The sequence below is a fragment of the Gymnodraco acuticeps genome, unplaced genomic scaffold (assembly GCF_902827175.1).
Source record: "Gymnodraco acuticeps unplaced genomic scaffold, fGymAcu1.1, whole genome shotgun sequence".
NCBI lineage: Eukaryota > Metazoa > Chordata > Actinopteri > Perciformes > Bathydraconidae > Gymnodraco > Gymnodraco acuticeps.
The window spans coordinates 6,692,889-6,712,250 of record NW_022990271.1 but is presented as its reverse complement, the minus strand read 5'-3'; the positions used below and the strand labels follow the sequence as shown (position 1 = coordinate 6,712,250).

Sequence of the window (19,362 nt, the reverse complement as noted above, 5' to 3'; positions counted from 1 at the left end):
CAGTAGTAAATAATGACTACAATAAAATATATCAAAAAAGAAATATCCACTGTACAAAGATCAATTAAACATTAGACTGTTGTTAGTCAAGTTGGTTAATCTTTTTACCATATTGGTTGTTGGATAAACAAAGTCATGCATAAAACAGTTGTCCTGAAAAGTATTATTACAACTGTTCTACAATTGGAAAGCGTTTAAATGTTTTCTTTTGTAGGAATGGCAGGAGCACGGACTGTCAATTAGTTCATAATTTTACGAACTTAAAGGTCGGTTTCATAATGTGTAAATATTTGACATTTCGATTTTTTAAAAGCAAATTTGAAAGAACACTATCTCTGTTGGTCAAGTTGGCGCAACAACCTTCCTTATCTGGGCTTGTGAATTGTACAAACAAGCACATGTAAGAGCTTTTTTGTGGTTGCAGTTCTTCAACATAGAGCCAATTGTAAGTAGCCTACTATGTATTGTAAGTATAGCAGTGCTTGAATTGGAATGAAAAAGGTGCCAGTACTCTAAAATCAGCAACTTTTTCAAGTCAATTTTATATATACAGCCCACAAACAAGAATTTGGCTACTATAATGCTGGTGGGTTTGTCTCTTTACTACTGTATATTTTAGAAAGGTTCACTGTACTTAACATTTGTTATGATAGGCAGCGGATATGGCTAAAGCTCAGTAAGGTCAATATTAACTGAAAATATAGCAATCAAAGTCTAGATCTTCTGCTGAAGACACATGAAGCAGAGACCTTTCAGGTGAGAGCCCCTCTGGTGGTGTTCAACATTAATGACAAGGAAACAAAGCTCTGGTCAGAAGCATTTTTTATAAAAAGCTTTAACAAAATTAAGTATTTCTGTACATTTTGAATGCAATCTAACTTTCCAACTCAGAAAACGAAAAAGTGCCAAAAGTCTTCTCACATGGCTGAGCTGCTTTGCAATATACTTCACCACTGAAGAATACAAATATGTATAAAGTAAACTATGATGCAATCTAACTTTCCAACTCAGAAAAATGATAAAGAGCATGAACAAAGAACATGTAAAAACAAATGCAACATTTGCACAATCTAAAATGAGAAACTGTAACTGCAAGTAACAAGTCTGAGCCATGGTAAAGAGTTACATTGAACACCAAGCTGATCAGATAACTCCCTGGTTGGTCTGAAGTCCTTCTATCTCCAGGATCTGTACAAATCGGCACATTATGCCAAAAGTCTTCTCACTGGGTGAGCTGCTTTGCAATATACTTCACATTGTTAGAAAAGGCTCCAGAAGGCCTTGGGGACATCAGTATCAGGGGCTAGAGCTGGACAGGCTCTTTCATCAGCACTTCTCCTTCCCTTTGCCAGCCAGGACCTCACATACTGTTCCGGATTGAACTGTCCTAGTGATGGTCCATTACATTTAATGAAAACCAGGCTGGACAGTCGGCTGACAGAGAGAGCATTCCTTTTTGCAGTAAGGATATCGTTCATGCAGCTGAATGCCCGCTCACACTCACTAGTGGAGACAGCGATGGTTCGGACTGCTTTCAGTAGAGGCTCCATGGCAGCAGGTGTACGGGATGCCCTGGTTTCCTTGTATTCGCGAAAGCCCTGAACAGTCTCTCTTCTGTCCACTTTCAGCACTTCGCACAAACGTAGCACCTCTACGTCCCCATACTGTACGTCTAACTCCTCTTCAGGCCAACTTCCAGGATGGATAACTTTCATGTCCTGGATTAGCTGATTGTCCCGGGCCTCCCGGCCATGTAATGGGATTTCTCTTGTGCTGACATGAGAGGAGGTTGTGGAAGTCATTCTGTGTCTCAGATTATCTACCATACTGCGGAAAAACTGACCTGCATGAATCTGTACAAGCCTGCCATTCTCACGCAGGGCAACACCCTTGAAGGACTTCTCAGCTAGAGCTGTATGAACTGTAGTCATGTGTGGGCCAGGCATGGTGACCATGGATTCAAAAACTCGTATTTCTCGAGTTAAGAGCCTATCTGCTGTAGGCAGTGTCATCTCTCTTTTTTGGAGTTGCCGAGAGAGGTCGCTGAGCTCTGTGAGCGCATCGTACATCAGTCCCAGATTGCTGACAAACGTTGCAGATGTGAGCACATCATCCAGGCCCTTGTACTTTGCTCTGTCTCTGGAATCCCTGCTCGTGTCGTTTGCAGCATTTGTGAAGTGATCATGAAGCACTCGGTAGTTTTCCCAGACTGCTCTGACGCTCCTTTCACTTGAAGCCACCCAGCGGATGGACAAAACACGCCCTATCACCAGGAGACGCTGTCCGACTGCTTGCGCACACTGCGCTAACTGCCTCTGATTTTTGGGGGAGGCATGGAACAAGGAATAGAGTTTGTCAAAAAAGATCTGGAAATGATTGAGCCCTGAGACCTCCTTGACCACATCCCCAACTGCCAGCTCTAGACGATGATTGGAGCAGTGCCACACAAACAGGCTTGGGAATTTACTACACAACTGGGTAGCAACGCCTGTTCTCTTCCCTAGCATGACTGAAGCCCCATCACATGCAAAAGAAACGAAACACTGACCTAAAAAGTCCTCGTTAAAATCTCTTCCAAGACACTCCATTAACGCCTTTGTGATGTCATCAGCCGTTGTTCCATCCAACTCGATCAGCTCCCAAAAAAACGTTTCGGGCTCAGCATCAGCTAATGCTGAGCGTAGACACACAACAAGCACCGTTTTACCACTAATAGTGGTAGATTCATCGACCAAAACACAGAGTTTTCTTTGGTTTTCTGTAATGTCTTTTGCCATTTTTTTCTTCAGCTCATGAGCTATGTGGTCGATGATTTCGCCACAGGTTTTATTGGAGTGCAAAACCCTGCCCACGTTCAGCCCATTCAGTTTCTGTACATTCAAATCAATTGGCATGTCTGTGAATGGCCGGCTATGTTTGCCAATTTTATATGCCGTTCGAAAAACTCTGATAGTGGTGTCTAATTCAGATTTATGCATAGACTGCACTTGATGTTGAATAGTTTCACGTGAAGCAGATGTAAGGATGTCAGCAGCTTTTACATGGGCTTGTGATTCTTTATGTTCTTTGATTTTTGTTCTCAGGCTAGCTTGTTGTTTGCCCTTGTCAACACCGAAATGAGACACTGCACACTCACCCCATTCAGTTGACAGTTTCAGTCCTTGTCCAGTGTGTATTCCCAAAGATTTGACATCTCTGCATATCCGACATCCTAGCTTCTTATCTTTAAGAACGAGCCATGCATTGGTCTTGCAAAAATATTGCACCTGGTCCGTTGTCCAGCAGTCAGGTGCATCGCTTTGCCCGGTGTTGGTGGTGGCAGTTGGGCCAGCTGCAGCTAACGTTAGAGGCTCTGGAGGAGGCGGCGGAGCTAGTGCTAATGCTAATGCACTAGAACTTGGAGCAGGAGGATCAACCAAAGAAAGCTCCCCATCAGACACAATTTCCAACACAGGCACAGCATTCTCTGTATTTGAAGTTTCTTCCGGCGACAACCGCTGTCTTTTTGCACTTTTATTAATCAACGCTAACATTTTAGAAATGCTAATTTGTGACGTGACTTGCTTTCCTTCTCTCGGGGGCGTGCCTGCTCTGTTCTATCACGCTACATAGCCACCCACTGGGTGGGAGTTGCACTGCATAAACACAACACACGTGCATCTAGGTATGTAAATTGTAAAGCATTAAAACATGGTTTTACTAACAGTTTTCAGTATGTTGTTACTTCGGCATTATTATTATTATTATTATTATTATTTTGAAACGTGTATTACTATTAAATCACGGTCAAATAGGTTAATTTTGACATAGTCGTTTCCACCACAGTATTTACATGGAGAAGATAAGCCCCGCCCCCTCTCCAGCACGTTCTGTTTGAATGACAGGAGTAAACAGCTGACAGCCGCTGTGAAACTCCAGCGGTTAGAGCGATGAGAATGTCCGTTCGGCACCTCATGACGCATCTACTGAGTACTGGGCGGCTGTATATATATATATGGATGTATAATAAGAACGGCGGGAGAGTGTTGAGTACTGGCACGGTGCATGAGTACCGGAGTACCGCCAGCATGCCGGTACTGAGCAAGAAGTGCCGGTACTCCATGGGTCAGAACCAGAAGTGCCGGTACTGCGTACCGGTGAGTACCGGCCCAATTCCAGCACTGAAGTATAGTATTATACAGTAGTACTGAATCAGTGCTGTTCACTGCATTTCGTTTAAGTTTTATTTAAATGTAGTGAAGTTAAAAGTACCATATCTACCTAGTAAATAAATAGAGTAGAAGTAGCATATCAAATCGGGTAAAGAACAAAAAACTTGCTTTCTAACTGAATTCAGTACATGAGTGGTCTTTTATTTTGAAACTCCCTGAGCGGATGTTGATTCGGAAACGCTGTTGGAGCAGTTATGTTTTCCTCAAAACTAGCTTCATGGCTAAATATCTAGTGTAACACTTCGTCTCAGAGAGCAGGCCAACACATATTCACATCAGAAGCTGAATATGTTACGCTGTTATGACCTGATCGTGAACTGTTAGCGTGTTTAAATCTTCGCATCACTTGAAAAAAGTGTCTGGACTGAGCAGGATGCTAGCATGTGTCGTTAGCAAACCAATGCAGGAAATTAGCTTGTTAGCTAGTCAAGTGTTATCATGAGGTTTAATGTTCCCTCTTTATGCTCGTCCTCGATTTAAATAACCTCTGCGCAATGGACACCGAGGGAATAGTGATCCGTATAAAAACGCCGGCAGGGGATATGGACTCGGCCGTTGACTGTCCATCTCTTCTGAACTTCAATGACTTACTTGTGAGTGTTCAACATGCTAACAGCTAGCTAACTGTCATTTAGTGTTAGCTGTTCACAGTCAGAAACAGCTGTACAGTTACATGGTCACTGTGTTGGAAGTGTTGGAAGATGTACTCAGATCCTTCACTTTAGTAAAAGTACAATTACTTTAGTCTTAAATACTCCCACTATGTGTAAAAGTCCTGCCTTTTGTAATTCAGTAAAAGTACAAAAGTATTGGCATTACAAATTCATTACAAGTAAAAGTAATCATTCTGCAAAGTGGATTTTTTTTCAGACTAATATCAAGTACATAAGTATTTTTAGCTACATGTACTTCAAGTATCAAAAGTAAAAAGCACTCGTGATTCAGAAAGACTCTTTTCACACTATTATAGTATTATGGTTATGATTTAATGCTGTTTTTATTGATGTAATAGTATTTCCGTGTTGTAGTTTGTCAATGTAGGCCAAATGTAAATACATATATATATATATATATATATATATCATGTGTTTTTATATGTTTTTAATGTCGGTGTTAAAATAAAAGTAGTGGAGTAAAAAGTACGCTATTTGCTCCTGTAATGTAGTGGATTAGAAGTATAAAGTGGCATTAAATGGAAATTAAAATACAAATATGTCCAAAAAAACGTAGGTACAATACTTGAGTAAATGTACTTTCTTTCACATCACTGGTCTCAGGGAAACTAAGACGCACTAAACATACTAAAAGTTACCTGTTGATCAGAGGTGAGAAGTAACTGAGTACATTTACTCAAGTACTGATTTGAATTTAAGTACGATGTTGAGATACTTGTACTTTACTTGAGCATTTCCATTTGATGCTACTTTGCACTTTTACTCCACAACATGTATTTTGTACCTTTAGTTACTTTACAGATTTGAGTTAATGATGTGAAATATAATCAACACTTAAATAATAATTTAGTTCCACCTGGAGTAAATTCACAAGCTACCCTGCAGTATACAAAGTCATTACAACTAGCTGCACCTTTACCAGCTTTGAGAACACTTTCATGTTCAATCCTTATTATCAAAACATATCATATATATTATTCTGAAATGGGCCAATCTGCATCTTTTAATTTGATAACATTTTGATTGCAGGACTTTTAAATGTAACAAAGTATTTGTACACTCTGGTTATTCTACTTTTACTGAAGTACACAATCTCAGTACTTCTTCCAGCTCTGCTGTTAATATAATTATTTCATGTGTTATATTTCTTCTGGTTTTAATTTGCTCTACCAAACATTTTCAGGTTGCAATCAGAGATGTCATGCCTGAAGCCACTGTCACAGCCTTTGAATGCAAGTATCTCTTTCTATCTATCTCGTTATATTTATTAAGTTATTTTTCTGTGCAGTTTTGACAGAGAAAAGTACTCCTTTTACAACGTTAATTATATCTGTATAGTCAGTTTTAGTGTTTGTTATGATCAAGTATGATGATCTAACAGGTGAGCATACTGTAGATGTTGCTTTGCTTTGGAGTTAACCTCATATTATGAGATGCCGACAAAAGTAAATAAATGTGTTTCTCATTTCTGTGAGGATTATAAAAAGTTACAAAATCTGCTAATCCTTTCTTTGTCTTTTATATGGCATACAGCGGCGACTGTTTTGCTCATAAAACTGTCAAATGCACATTGCATGTCATGAAGGTTTTTTGGTTATCACTTATGTCTTGTAAAAAATAAATAAAGTATCGTTTCCCTTTTTGTAAGTACTAAAATGTTGCTTCTTTTCTCTTTTTTAGTTCCTCAAACTGATGAGTTTCAATATGAGTGTGTAAAGACGGCTTTTATCATGCACACACGGTTAACTGTCTTAATAATATGGAATGCGTTGCCTCAAATATTTTGCATAAAAGCTAACCTGTTAAGTACTATTGATATAAAATTAGTTTAATTTTGTGTCAATAACAATATTTGCTATTGTACAGTTTATGTTTTTATTATTTATTTAAAGGTAGGGTAGGTAAGAATGGAGAAACCAGCTCGAGTGCGCTAGAATTTGAAAGTGCGCATCCCGGCTAAAATAATTGGTCATGCTTTTTACAGCGCCACGGCTTCCACAGATGTATGTAAGCATTTCATGTATTCATTGCTATCGGGATGTTAAGAGCATTCCATGGAATATAACAAGTGTTTCTGAAGTGAATTACCTACCCCACCTTTCACTAATATTTTGATGTTTAAAAATATGCTTATTTGTTTTCTAGATGAAGACGAGGTGGGGGACAGAATCACCGTAAGAAGTGATGAAGAACTCAAAGCCATGTTGTCGTATGTAAGTATATAATGAGTTCATTACTTATATTTGTTTCAACATGTGTTTTTGCCAATTGATATGGGCAGTAGAATATCATTTTGATCAAAACTGATGTTAAGGTCATACAGTATGTCACTGTTGCCATTTCTGTATTTAATGTACAACATCCAGTGCACGTCTGAACTCTTTTTTTCTGTGCAGCATTTCTAATATAATTAAAGTGTCTAAGAATATAATGTTTATGTTGTACAGATTGTAAGCATTTCTAAGTCACTAGGACATTGTTTTAAAAGTCCTGTCTGAGTGCTTTGTGGAAAACAATGAGAGCCACTTACTTTCTTTTCATTTGGAAACAAATCTTTGAGATGGACAACTCAAAACGTTGGCACAACTTGAGAGCTGTCTGGCAAGAAAGTGGTTTAAAGGGACAGTTCAGCCTAAAAACAAATATACATATACCTGTAGAGATTTTAATCAATCTTTTTGTTTTGTTTTGAGATGCAAGGTGTTTGAAAAAACTGACTGTAAAGAAAACTGCTTCCTCCTCACTATAGTAGAACTACAGTAGATGGCACTCGACTTGTAGTGCTCGAATGTCCATACAAATTCATAAAGAAAAACTCTTCAGCAATTTATTTTTCCAGAAAATAAACCACAGAACTTGTTTTGAGCAGTTTCATGTAGGAAATAGTAGACGCAGCGTAGATGCTAGAATGTGCCCATCAGGTCAAAAGCTTTGCAAAAACTCAGGCAAGTGGCTGCCCTATGACCTATCCTAACATTAACCATTCAAGGTCAAAGTCTGCAACTCAACAACCTGAAGACTCTGATGCCTCATCCATTTGTGTGTAAACTAAGTAAAAAAAGTGCTAATTTGTAGTCTTTAGCAACCAAAGCACACATACACACACTTTCACTACCAATTCCCCCACCGTGCGCTGTGCATTTTCATATTCCACAATACTTACTGTTCATGCCACGGACAGTAAGAGTAATGGCGTGTAATGGGTTTTTCTACGAGGTACACTGAAAGCTAAATGAACTGTCAATTTTTATTATTTATTATTCAGTACTTAAAGTTTTGCCTCATTAAAGAGCGAGGCCCCCTGGGCTGCAGAATTGTTCAAAATCTACTTTCATCTGTGGATGTCTTTTACCCCCCATCAGCTCACAATGATGCTGCGCGAGCCACAGGCACAATTTATACTCCTTGTTTTTTGTCCATTTTTCCATGCATTCACTTGTGGTTGCTTTTTAATCATTAAGTAGCATAGGGTAGCAGGGTTATTAGGCAAAAAGAGACAGCTGTGGTGCTAATGAGCGTTGAAAAAAACCGGTATGAAAAAATGTATTGACCTCAGACAGCTTATTTATTCACAAATCTGTGTCACAAGTTTTGAGGTTCTTTCGCCTTGCTGTGCTTTGTGTCTTGTTCAAGTACCTTTCTAGGAAATCGCAGTATTCATGTACCAATAATATTTCACTGGTTTCCTGTCCTGGATGTTTTGGTATTTTGCCGTTGTTTTTTCTTCCAAGAGATGTATGAATGCATTATTTACGACTGTGGTACTTTAATACTAATTTGATCCATGATGCGGTATATCCAATATCACCAATAGCCACTCAAAGGTGCATTTTTAAATGGCAGGAAAAGGAATTTGCAATACAACTATGAGCTATAATTTTAGTGTCTCTGTTGGGCACATTTTTGTGTGCGTTATCATTTATTTGGTTCAAATATTTTGTATTAAAATATTAATTTACGACCCTGACCCGCATTACAGCTATTGAGTATCCAAAACTCTGCACTGCTTTGTCCACAGATCTGAAAAAGCCACATGAATTTCTGGCAAACAAATCCAAGAGCCGTTTAATAGCTTTCTGCTCCTCATGGGACAGGCAAGTGCACAAAAAGCTGCTGATCACCTGGAAAATACTGGGCTCACTCAAATATAATTTACACTAGCCGAGTAGTTTAAATCTCTTATGCAAGGGCAGTCATTCAGCAGTCATTTGCATTTGTTTTCTGAGGATTTGTTCATGATGTGGTTGTTGCTGTGTTTGCCATTTGGCCTCCGTAGAGACCCAAGTGGATATTTTCCTCAGTGTTGTTAATTCCAGGTGAGCAGACAGCCATTATGTGACATTAAAAGGAATTAAAAGAAACCTGCTTGTAAGGTGAAAGGTGGGACATTTCATTAGTCTCTCATGGTTTCCTTGTGTGTGCATTATTTTCTGTGTGTATGTTTTTGTGATAATCCATTACAACATTTCTACCCAGATTTTTTAAATATACCAACACTGCACAGTGTCTTTTTTTATTTCATTCACGACCTCTGCTTAAACATAGCCTTGCGAAAAATTCATGCTCCTTGTTTCAGAGCAAAATTAATGCTCAAATTCAGAACTTAATTAACACCAGTCGGCAGAGGGCATTTATTGTGAAAAGTATCCCCCATCACTGAGAACATTGATTGCTACATGTTCCTGTGAGACTCTCAAGTCTTCCAGGCATCTCTAATCATTGTTCGACACCTTGAAAGACAGACGCCCCTGTTCAAAGTTAAAGACTGGCCTGTGTCAGGTGCTAAAGAAAACATGTAACCTCATCCCTTCCTCGCTCAGCTCCCCCTGGAGGTAGCGACTCTAATTCCTCCATTCTCACTCCCTTTTCCCCTTAGTCTGCTAATGATGATGAGACCCACTCTCTGCTCCCACTCTCTCTCTTGTCCCTTAAGGCTGAGCGATGGTATTTGGGATCGGACACTGTTTAGTTATTGGCCAACAATGGAGAATGTCTTTTAATAACACACCTACTACAGATTAGGTGGTAATTGCAGCCTTAATCAATAAGCTAGCTGAGCGGAAAATTAAAGGTACGTGAAGCCCAACCCCCCCCCCCCCCCCCCCCCCCCTCTCCTCTGCAACCTCAACACACAACATGTTTTTTGGTATTAGGCCCATTGTTCAGATGTGGCCTAGTGAAAACGCTGGAGGGCGAAAGCAGAGGGCTAGGAGCGAGGAGGGATCTGACAGTGATAAATAGGCCTTTTAATAACAGCTGTGCCACTTGGGTAGCCATTCTGATCCTTTCCCATCGTCCTCCCTCCCTCCCTTCCTCCCCCCACAATGAGGGAGCACATTTACATATCACAGTGGAGACTTAGTGGTTCATACTGGATTGTAAACAAAAACATGTACGTGTGGACTTCACAAATACATCTTCTATGTGTGTCTAAAATAAAGTCTTGTTGTTTTGTTTGGTTTCAAGCCTCAAAAAGATAAGGACAAAAACAACACACACACACACTCGGAAATACTCCCTCACTCCCAGTTTAACAGATGGTTTGGTTAACTGAAACATCAATTATTGCATTGCCTTGGCAAGCATCTGAGAGGCTCCAGAGTGTGCGTGTGCACATGTTAGTCCTGTAGGATACGAGTGTTTGGTGAGCTGTTGACCTGGAGGAGAAAAGGGTTAATGCTACACTCCTCCAGAACAAGCCCACAGGGCATTGGTCCTCATCGGCAACAGATTTCAGCACAGCATGCTCACATTTTTGGGAACACAGTGGAATAATCCTCTCGTCATTTAGATAAATGTTTCTATGTGTGGTATTCTAAAACGTGGCAATGCAGTGCATAGTCAAAATCACACATTTGTCAAGGTTTATCTTCATTTATTTCTTTTTAAGTGATCCTTTATTAATGAAACAAAATGTCTACAGTATGTGTGATAATGACTCAAAACCAGTAACACTCTCCACTGTTTGTTACTTTCTCTTTAGTACTACAACACAATGAATGAACAACGCATGAATGGACTGCTGCCGGACCCTCTACAGATTTTTCCACGAGGTACCTAGTGACATGTTACAGTTTGTCATGGATTGGTGATGCTCACAGTCTCTATACAACATTGCAATTCATGTGTTGACAAGCAATCACAAGCAATATTAAAATATAGAAAAATACTCACATTTACCTGGTCCGAAACTATTACACCAAAATGTAGGTAATTCACTTGTGATTATGTTGGATAATATAAGCAGTTAATGACTTTAGGTAAGTAATGCAGCCTCTGGAAAACATTTAAATGTCAGTGGTTCCTTCTGTTATTTTATTGACAGTCATTTGTAAATCTACATTTATTTTTGCTTCAAGGTCATTGAAACTGCAAGCTTGTGTTCAGGCTAACCCTTCCCCAAATGTCTGGCACTGTGTCGTTTGTTTTCTTAACAGTCCTTTTCTATATTTTCATATCGTTTTTAACACCACTTTAAGTCATACTGTATATGATATTTAACAGACCCCAAGGGCAACGTTTAGTGTCTCCCTTTCCTTTGCTCTCTCTCTCTTTACATCACTCTCTTCTCTCACTGTGTGATTCAGATTTTTCCATCCTACCCAACACCAGCTGTCTCAAGAGCCCAACTTCTCAATCACAACTAATTTCAGAATAACCCTCATTTCATTTCATCATTCCTTTTCTCTACAAAGAACTGATTCCCTTTCAGCACATTTGTAAATGGCCCAGTGATGTGTTCTACAATCTAGTCAATTACTGTTTCAGCCGGCAAGACTCCAGGGAACCGGAACATACATGGCCTGAAGGTACCTATCTCAATAATTGTTTCAGCTGCCTTACACCGAGAACTGAGGGAGGGGAGGGAGGGGAGTTGAGGCAAATGGATTGGTAACACCGTGTTCCACTTATTGAAATGTCAATTGAAGTCAAGGCTCTCCTTTTCTTTCACTCATTCTCTTGCTCCCCTTGTCTATGTTTATGTATGGGGTTCGTCTCCTTCTCACCTTGTATTCTTGCTTCTTCTGGCGGGATAGACATTTAAATGCGAGGTGGGATTTTTTTAATCCCCCTCCAGAGTATTATGTCTCTCATTCCCTATGATAGGAAGAACATCAGCCTTGGTTAGAGCAAAAACTAAGTCGATAAGAAGATGTTATTGTTCAACCATGAAATTGTCATTACAAACGCCCCCCCTTCTGCCATTCACAAATGGCCTTCCACAGAACTTCCCCTTTTATGTTGGGCATATGTTGCTATTGAACCTCATGCTAATTACCATGGGTTAAATGACTTGACACCGCCTCCATCTCTCCAGATGATCCATATTATATCCATCTTCATTTCAATAATATTATCACCCCCCCTTTCCAAATACTGAGAATGCTTTATTTAATGTATCCTCTGAGGAGCTTTGGAAACAACTACTGAACTGTGTCAGGTTTTGTTAAGGTCAAGGGTCTGTGTTGATAAGATGATGTTTTCCAAAAACCTTAAATGCTTTGGTAATCTTTCCCCTCTTTTCTCCCATTTTAATATAAAAGTAATTGGCTGAGGGGAGTCTTGTGAGCTGTTTGAATTAGGTCTTCCTGGGCACTAATTAAAGAGACAATCCCTGTGCTTTAGTGGACCCAACACAGCAGCCCTTTGACCTCAATTACATGAGTTATTTTTAGTACACCCTTTACAGGGTCTTTAGTGTATGATATCTGGGTTGAGTACAAAGGGTTTTTGGCGTGAACATAGATTAAGATAAATCAAAGTAAAGACCAATGTCCCCTGTTAAGCACAACCAAATGTGTTTGTCTTGACTTCATTTTTGGAACGTCTGAGTCTTCAAATGGTTACAGTGCACAACGCTGGTTCGATTCCACCTTGGGACCTTTGTTGTATATCATACTCCTCTTTCTTTCTCTCTCTCTTTTCCTCATTTCCAGTCTTCCTCTATGTTGTCATCTGTCCAATTAAGGAAATAATGCCCCAAACAAATACAAAAAAACACCTTAATTTTTCACAGATTTGTCCAAATAAATTCGGTTTTAATCTAAATGTTTGTACTTTTATACAAATATATTTTCACTTTCATCTCCTTTCCTCCCTTTTGCCTCTTGCTGTCTGTCCTCCTTTCCCCTCCTTTATGCGGACACCTCCTTCCTTCTTCCTTGCCTGCCTCCCTTCTCTCCTACGAAAGTCAATTAACCTCCAGGCTGAACAGAGAGCTTCGGTTTTGTTCTTGTTCATTAAGGGGTCTGGCCATATGTCTGTCTCTCTCTGCCTGTCTTCTGGCCTTGACCAGAGTGTGTGTCTCTGTGTGTGTTTGTGTTCTTTCATTTTTGTGTTTTTACACCTACAGGTTAATACAAGACCCAACCCAGCAAATGACTGCACTCAAGCTGTCTCGGAATCCATGGCCAACAACAGGTGAGCTTGCTGGGGCATAGGGAGCATGTTACACCGCCTGGAATACACAGTGGAAAGATGTTTGAGAACGTTTGTCAACTGTGCTGTGTTCCTTCCTGCAGCTTAAAAAAATCATCTGCAGAGCTGAAGAGGATCCTGACAAATGGGCAGGTGAGCCGGTGTTCTGGGTTTAGGTAGAATTTCACAGCTGTTGTCTCATTGCTTCTGCTCTCACACCTAGTTTCCACTGACTTCAAACACATTTCTCACTAGTGGTTTGGCTCCTCTCTTCATTTTGGTGAAGCTGACTGTGGGCACGTAATAAAGAGTGGGTATTGTCTCGTAACCATGTCATACATAATAGGAGCACAGGGTCTTTGAGTTTCCAGGATCTGCTCTGTAACAGTTATGTCTCTCTTTTAAAACAAAACACACACACACACACACACACACACACACACACACACACACACACACACACACACACACACACACACACACACACACACACACACACACACACACACACACACACACACTATCAGAGAGACAATTAGGCCAGCGACCTCTCAGGTTTCTGCTGTTACACAGGGAGCTAATAGAGCAGTTCTCTCCCCTCTCCTCCATCCCTTGCCATGGTATTAATTACATCTGGGGGACTGTGTGTTTGTTGTGTGCATGCATGCATTGCTCACATGTATGTAATTATGTTGTGATGCTTTCCTCTTTATGTCTATACAAAATGATGGTAACACTTTATATTAAGGTACACAAATGAACCATCAACTAGTTGTTAATTAACATGCATATTAGCAGTATATTGGCTCTTTATTAGTCATTATAAAACACTTATTAATGTATTTTTCTACATAATAATAATAATAATAATAATAATAAATAATATTTGTATAGCGCCTTTCAGGAAACCCAAGGTCGCTTTACAAGTCGGGTAGGGGGGGGGGGGGGGAGTAGGGGAAAAAAGGCAGACAGGTTAAGGGGGGGGGGGGGAAGTAGCGGAAAAATAAACCTATTAAACTAACTATACAGTGGCGAAAGCCTTGGTAAAAAGGTGCGTTTTGAGGGCTTTTTTGAAAATGTCCAGGGTTGGGGCGCTGCGGATTTCGGGGGGGGAGAGAGTTCCAGAGGGTGGGGGATGCCACACTGAAGGCTCTGTCGCCAAAAGTCCGCAACCATGACCATATTCTACAAGTAATAAGCCATTAGTTAAGAGTTTTTCCTCAATAACCTTCTAATTAGTGCTTATTTATTGCAAGTAAGGAAGTTGTTGTACATGAGGTTTGGTCTTAATATGCTCTGCTCAATATGGGCCCATTACATTACATTACATGTCACTTGTTAGACGCTTTTACCCAAAGCCACTTACATACTCAATACTGTGGGTAATCCCCACAGGAGCAATTTGGGGTGAAGTGTCTCAGGGACACAACGACATGCTGACTGCAGTGGGGTTTGACTCTAATTGACCTGAACAGGTTCCTTATTCTAAAGTTGCTTCCTCTTCACACTTTGCAAATACATTATAGCACACAACTACTAAATTAACCTCAACAGTTCATGAACAAAGTAGGCACACGTTGAAATATCTGTTGAATTAATGAACCACTAAAGAGAGGTTCAGACACACATACCAAAACATGTCAAGTTTCTCCAAGGCTGAGAACACATAATGCAGCCTGTTCAAAATCAGTTTTTATTAAAAAGTACAGATTGTATGTATTTGTTATCATACTGTGTGACCTGCTTGTATGTACTTACACAATAGGTGTACTGTTCTCTATGTGTTGTACTGTCTCAGTGTGAACATAGATTAAACAGGCAGCCAAACTCTTTTGAGAGCCAGGGAATGAGCAGCCACGCTCCTTTACAGACTTATTTGCACGCGTGGAATATAGGGGTTACAGTCATTGCTTTCTGACGGACTTGACCCTTTTACTCTTCAGGTTGCATAGGGGAAATTAGTAGTAGTCTACTGCTATGCTATTCAGTTCACTTTCTCCTACTTCCTGTCTAACCTTCAGAACAAATCTTACAAAAATATAAATGTGCAAATATGAAACATACAGGTCAATATCACCTTGCTATTGGTAGCTGAACTGTCAATACCCCAACACATATTCTTAGATATAAATACCACATTTTGAGTTATTTAGACACAATGAACACTTATAGTTTCATGTCTTGTTACATAAGAATAGATCATATTTGTTAAGTGTTATTATGGGAGAATTACTATTCTTGTGGTACTACTGCCTTATTGGCCCATATTGAGCAGAGCATATTAAGACCAAAACTCACGTACAACCACTTCCTTACTTGCAATAGATAAGCACTAATTAGAGCGTTATTGAGGAAAAACTCAACTAATGGCTTATTACTTGTAGAATATGGTCATGTAGAATAAGGCATTCATAAGTGTGTTATAATGACTAATAAAGAGCCAATATACTGCTAATATGCATGCTAATTAACAACTAGTTGATGGTTCATTTGTGTACCTTAATATAGAGTGTTACCAAAATTACTTTTGGTAGCCCCACATTGAATTAACAACACACTCGGTTCATACACATGTCAAATGAATTGTTTCAATTCAGCATGGTCTGGGGAAATAATCAATTGCAAACTTATTTACCAGACATTATGAATTCTGGCCATTTTGGATGCAAATATTACATTTTAAATAACTTATTTTGTCAATTTGTAGATTGTCAGCAAACACAAACATTTTTTCAATTAGGAATTTCCTGTTTTATTCACAAGACATAAAATATCTTAAATGATAAGGAATGTCAGTTTTATATCATAGTCATATTTTTATAAGATCTGACACTTCAAATCAAAGTAGAGTGGAAGGACGACTGCAAACAAATCATCATCAAACTCTACATCAGTTACTCCCCCACTCACCAAAGCACAACGTCTTTTTATAAATTGGGCAGTAAATGTTGTATTGATCTGCTCTTCTCCTCCTTCTGTCCCTCTTTTCTCTCCTTCTGTCGCTGAACTTGTAGTGACCTGAATGATTGTCTTGTTTATAGACTCATGTGACAATGTAATCCTCCCTCTCTCTCTCTCCTTCTCTCCCTCACCTGTGTAGTTACCTACTATCCATTGGTTGCATGTCTTCTCATGTTCTAACATGTAGGAACCATTATTGTTTACCTGTGCCTGCAGATAAGTGCCCAAGACATCAACTACCAAGAGCAGCTGGGCCATGGAAACGGAGGCACAGTTTACAAGTAAGTTGTTACTGACTCTCACATTCAGGCCCAACATTACAAGGCCACAGCACACTAACAGATAGTGACCCTGAAGAGATACCTGCTGAAGTAGGGGGGGGTTCTGAATGATTTACACAGGGACGTCAAAGTCTCTATGTAGTGCAACATTTAAGGAAGAATGTCTCAATTAGTGGCCAGTTCTAGAGCTTTCTGCTTAGTTTTTATGACAAACGAATCACTCTGCAATAAGGGATCTGTGAAGGGTCTCTTTTGTTCCCCACCCTTCCTTCGTTCCTTCATTTGTCCATGTATCTTTCAGTGTTTTTGTGTGACATCGATCAGGCTGCTTTGTGTCTTTACCTTCATTTATTTATTCTGGTTTGAAGGTTGCAAACATATATGATATTGATTCGGGTTTGTAAGCTATGACAGCAATTGACTTAATCTGTCTATAGCTCTGCACATTACCTGCCACAGTAGGAGAGCTCCATCCTCTCTGGCCAGACAAATGTATTACTGCCCCGCTAACGTTATGACAAGGTTGGCATTTGTGGCGCTCCCTCTATCCTTCTTTTCCCCATCTTGTGTTTTCTACTTCCCATCAATCCTCAGCTATTGAGCTGTTTTATTGAGATTGAAGTATTGATCACTGCTCAGACTAACCTTGACTTGACAGAGCGGTCGGTTTCACACAGTCCCCAGCAAACCCAGTAAATGTCTCATCTAGTAAATCCACAAAACTGTCGCTTTTTTATTTTCACCCCCTTTCTTTCCAACGCCCTTTCACGGTTTTATGACTGCAGCAGCTCCATTAAGAGCCAATCTCTCATAGATGTTGGAGAATAGGATTGTTGATCAGTTTGGCAACAAAAATGGTTACACTGCAGTGGGAAAGGCCAATATTGCAAGCCCAACAACTTCTCAGTCAATTTAGTCCAGCAAAAAAAATCCATACGCTTTGGCGCTAACATTTTATGGTTGGAAGACGATACAAAATAAAAAAACACAGATAAAAAAAACCTGGACTGTTTGTCCGTGATATTTTTATGTTGGAATTGTTTTTATTCATGCTAATTTTAACCAATATATATTTCACTTATTTACAAGATGAAGCCCTTTGAGCATGTCCCAGAACACATTGCCCAAAATACATATTGCACACTAATTCTCAGCAGGTTTCAAGTATGTGGTGTGTTCATACTGTTAAAGTGATGAATATACTCAAAACGGTTAATATCTAAACTAAAAACATAAATTATTTAGTGTGCAAGTAGTTTTTTTATTGACATTTTGATTTGTCAGCTGGAAAATCACAGGTAAAGCAAAGCTTAATGGATGGCTGGTTCTACTCTGATCTTGGTATAACACATGTATAAATCTAAACAAATCATCAATTATATAAATAAAGCTGCTATGTATCTCTCATAAAGTTATACATTTACATTTTGAAGATTATAAATTGCATACAATCTGAGATCAATCAAAGTTCATAAGGTTCAGCACCATTTTTGGATCTTCAAAACGTTATTTGTTGTGTGTCTGATAAATAATAATGCTCTGCTACCAAGAGTGTCTACCTACAGACGTTTGGCCAGTTTAGAAGCGTCTTCATTTTCTCCACACAACTGAGTACAGCTAGGTCCACACTTAAACTGGGCTATGTCAAACTGATCCAGCTGCATCCTTCCTGGCCTGCCTGTCCTCTCTGCTGAGTCAGCAGTAGCTTAATAAGCAGCAACCGTGTTCTGGGAAGCCTCTTTTTCTGCAAATGTTTCGAAGTCGGTACATTCTGTCTCCATGTAAAATCATTCTTAAAAGAGTCCTCGCTCAGGCCTTGTCAGCAAACCTGTATTACCAAGCTCCATCCAGCAGCATCACCTGCCATTAGATCCTCTTTAAGAGCAGGGCACAGCTGACAGCTCGGCTGCTCCATCAACCCAAGTGTCTCATGCATTTAATTGCAACTACAGCAACATAGGTTCGGTAATTGTAGACCACAGTTCAGATCTGGCTAACCTGAGCGGTGCCTGTCCAATTTAAAGACACACCAGCACTTAATGCATGTAACCCTACACTTTGCAGGCCTGACTAATGTTGATAAGGTACTTAAAGAACAACTTAAATACTGATATTTTGCTATAAAACAAGTAAATTAATATAGTCAGTTTATATATCAAACAGAAAGGTATGAGACATGAGACAGTATGAGCCTATGTTTGTGGTCTTTATGCGTGTATAAAAGAAGACTGGTCATTAGAACCCGAGGATATAAGTGTTAATTGAATTGGTGGGCTTGAGATTGTCTTCTATAAATATTTGTTAACTGTTAATTGCTTCCCTGTCTTTATTTTTTATTATTTAGTGTGTCCAATTGGTTTCACCTTTGATGTGTAATAGACAGGTTGTCAGTCACCTGATTAAATAATGGTGATTTGCTGACCTCTGTGTAGCTTCATATTTAGTTTGGCTGGATTTTTCACTTCAACATTTCAATTAAATGATAGCAAGGCATATCAAACCCTCTTCTCTTCTCTGTAAATAACAATTTACAAATATTTGCTGCCAAAAGTAAATTGGATTATTTTGAGATAAAAAGTGTTCAGGAAATGGACCAATCTTTTTCAGGCTGTCCTCCTAAAAATCTATCATGTGGGGATATTCCTAAAGTTCTGAATAGGAAGCTCTGATTATTCAATCAGGTGCGTAAGCTGAATGAAATGTGTTAAGGATGACCCCAACCATTGTTTTATGTAGTTTTATTTTTGTTTAGTAATTGTTCATTATTTTTGTTTTGTTTGGTTGGATGTAACTACAGAAAGAAATCCAATTTTCAAA

General features: G+C 39.3%; 1 protein-coding gene across 1 annotated transcript in view; it reads left to right on the top strand.

Annotated features, from left to right (window-relative positions):
- The first annotated feature begins 4,389 nt into the window (after positions 1-4,389).
- The window catches only part of map2k5 (mitogen-activated protein kinase kinase 5), a 48,658-nt gene continuing 33,685 nt past the window's right edge, over positions 4,390-19,362 (top strand). Inside the window, 8 exon segments of the mRNA XM_034221186.1 lie at positions 4,390-4,804; positions 6,069-6,117; positions 7,031-7,098; positions 10,869-10,938; positions 11,654-11,694; positions 13,239-13,306; positions 13,408-13,456; positions 16,481-16,545. Of these exon segments, the coding sequence (XP_034077077.1) occupies positions 4,673-4,804; positions 6,069-6,117; positions 7,031-7,098; positions 10,869-10,938; positions 11,654-11,694; positions 13,239-13,306; positions 13,408-13,456; positions 16,481-16,545 (542 nt within the window). The 5' untranslated portion in view covers positions 4,390-4,672.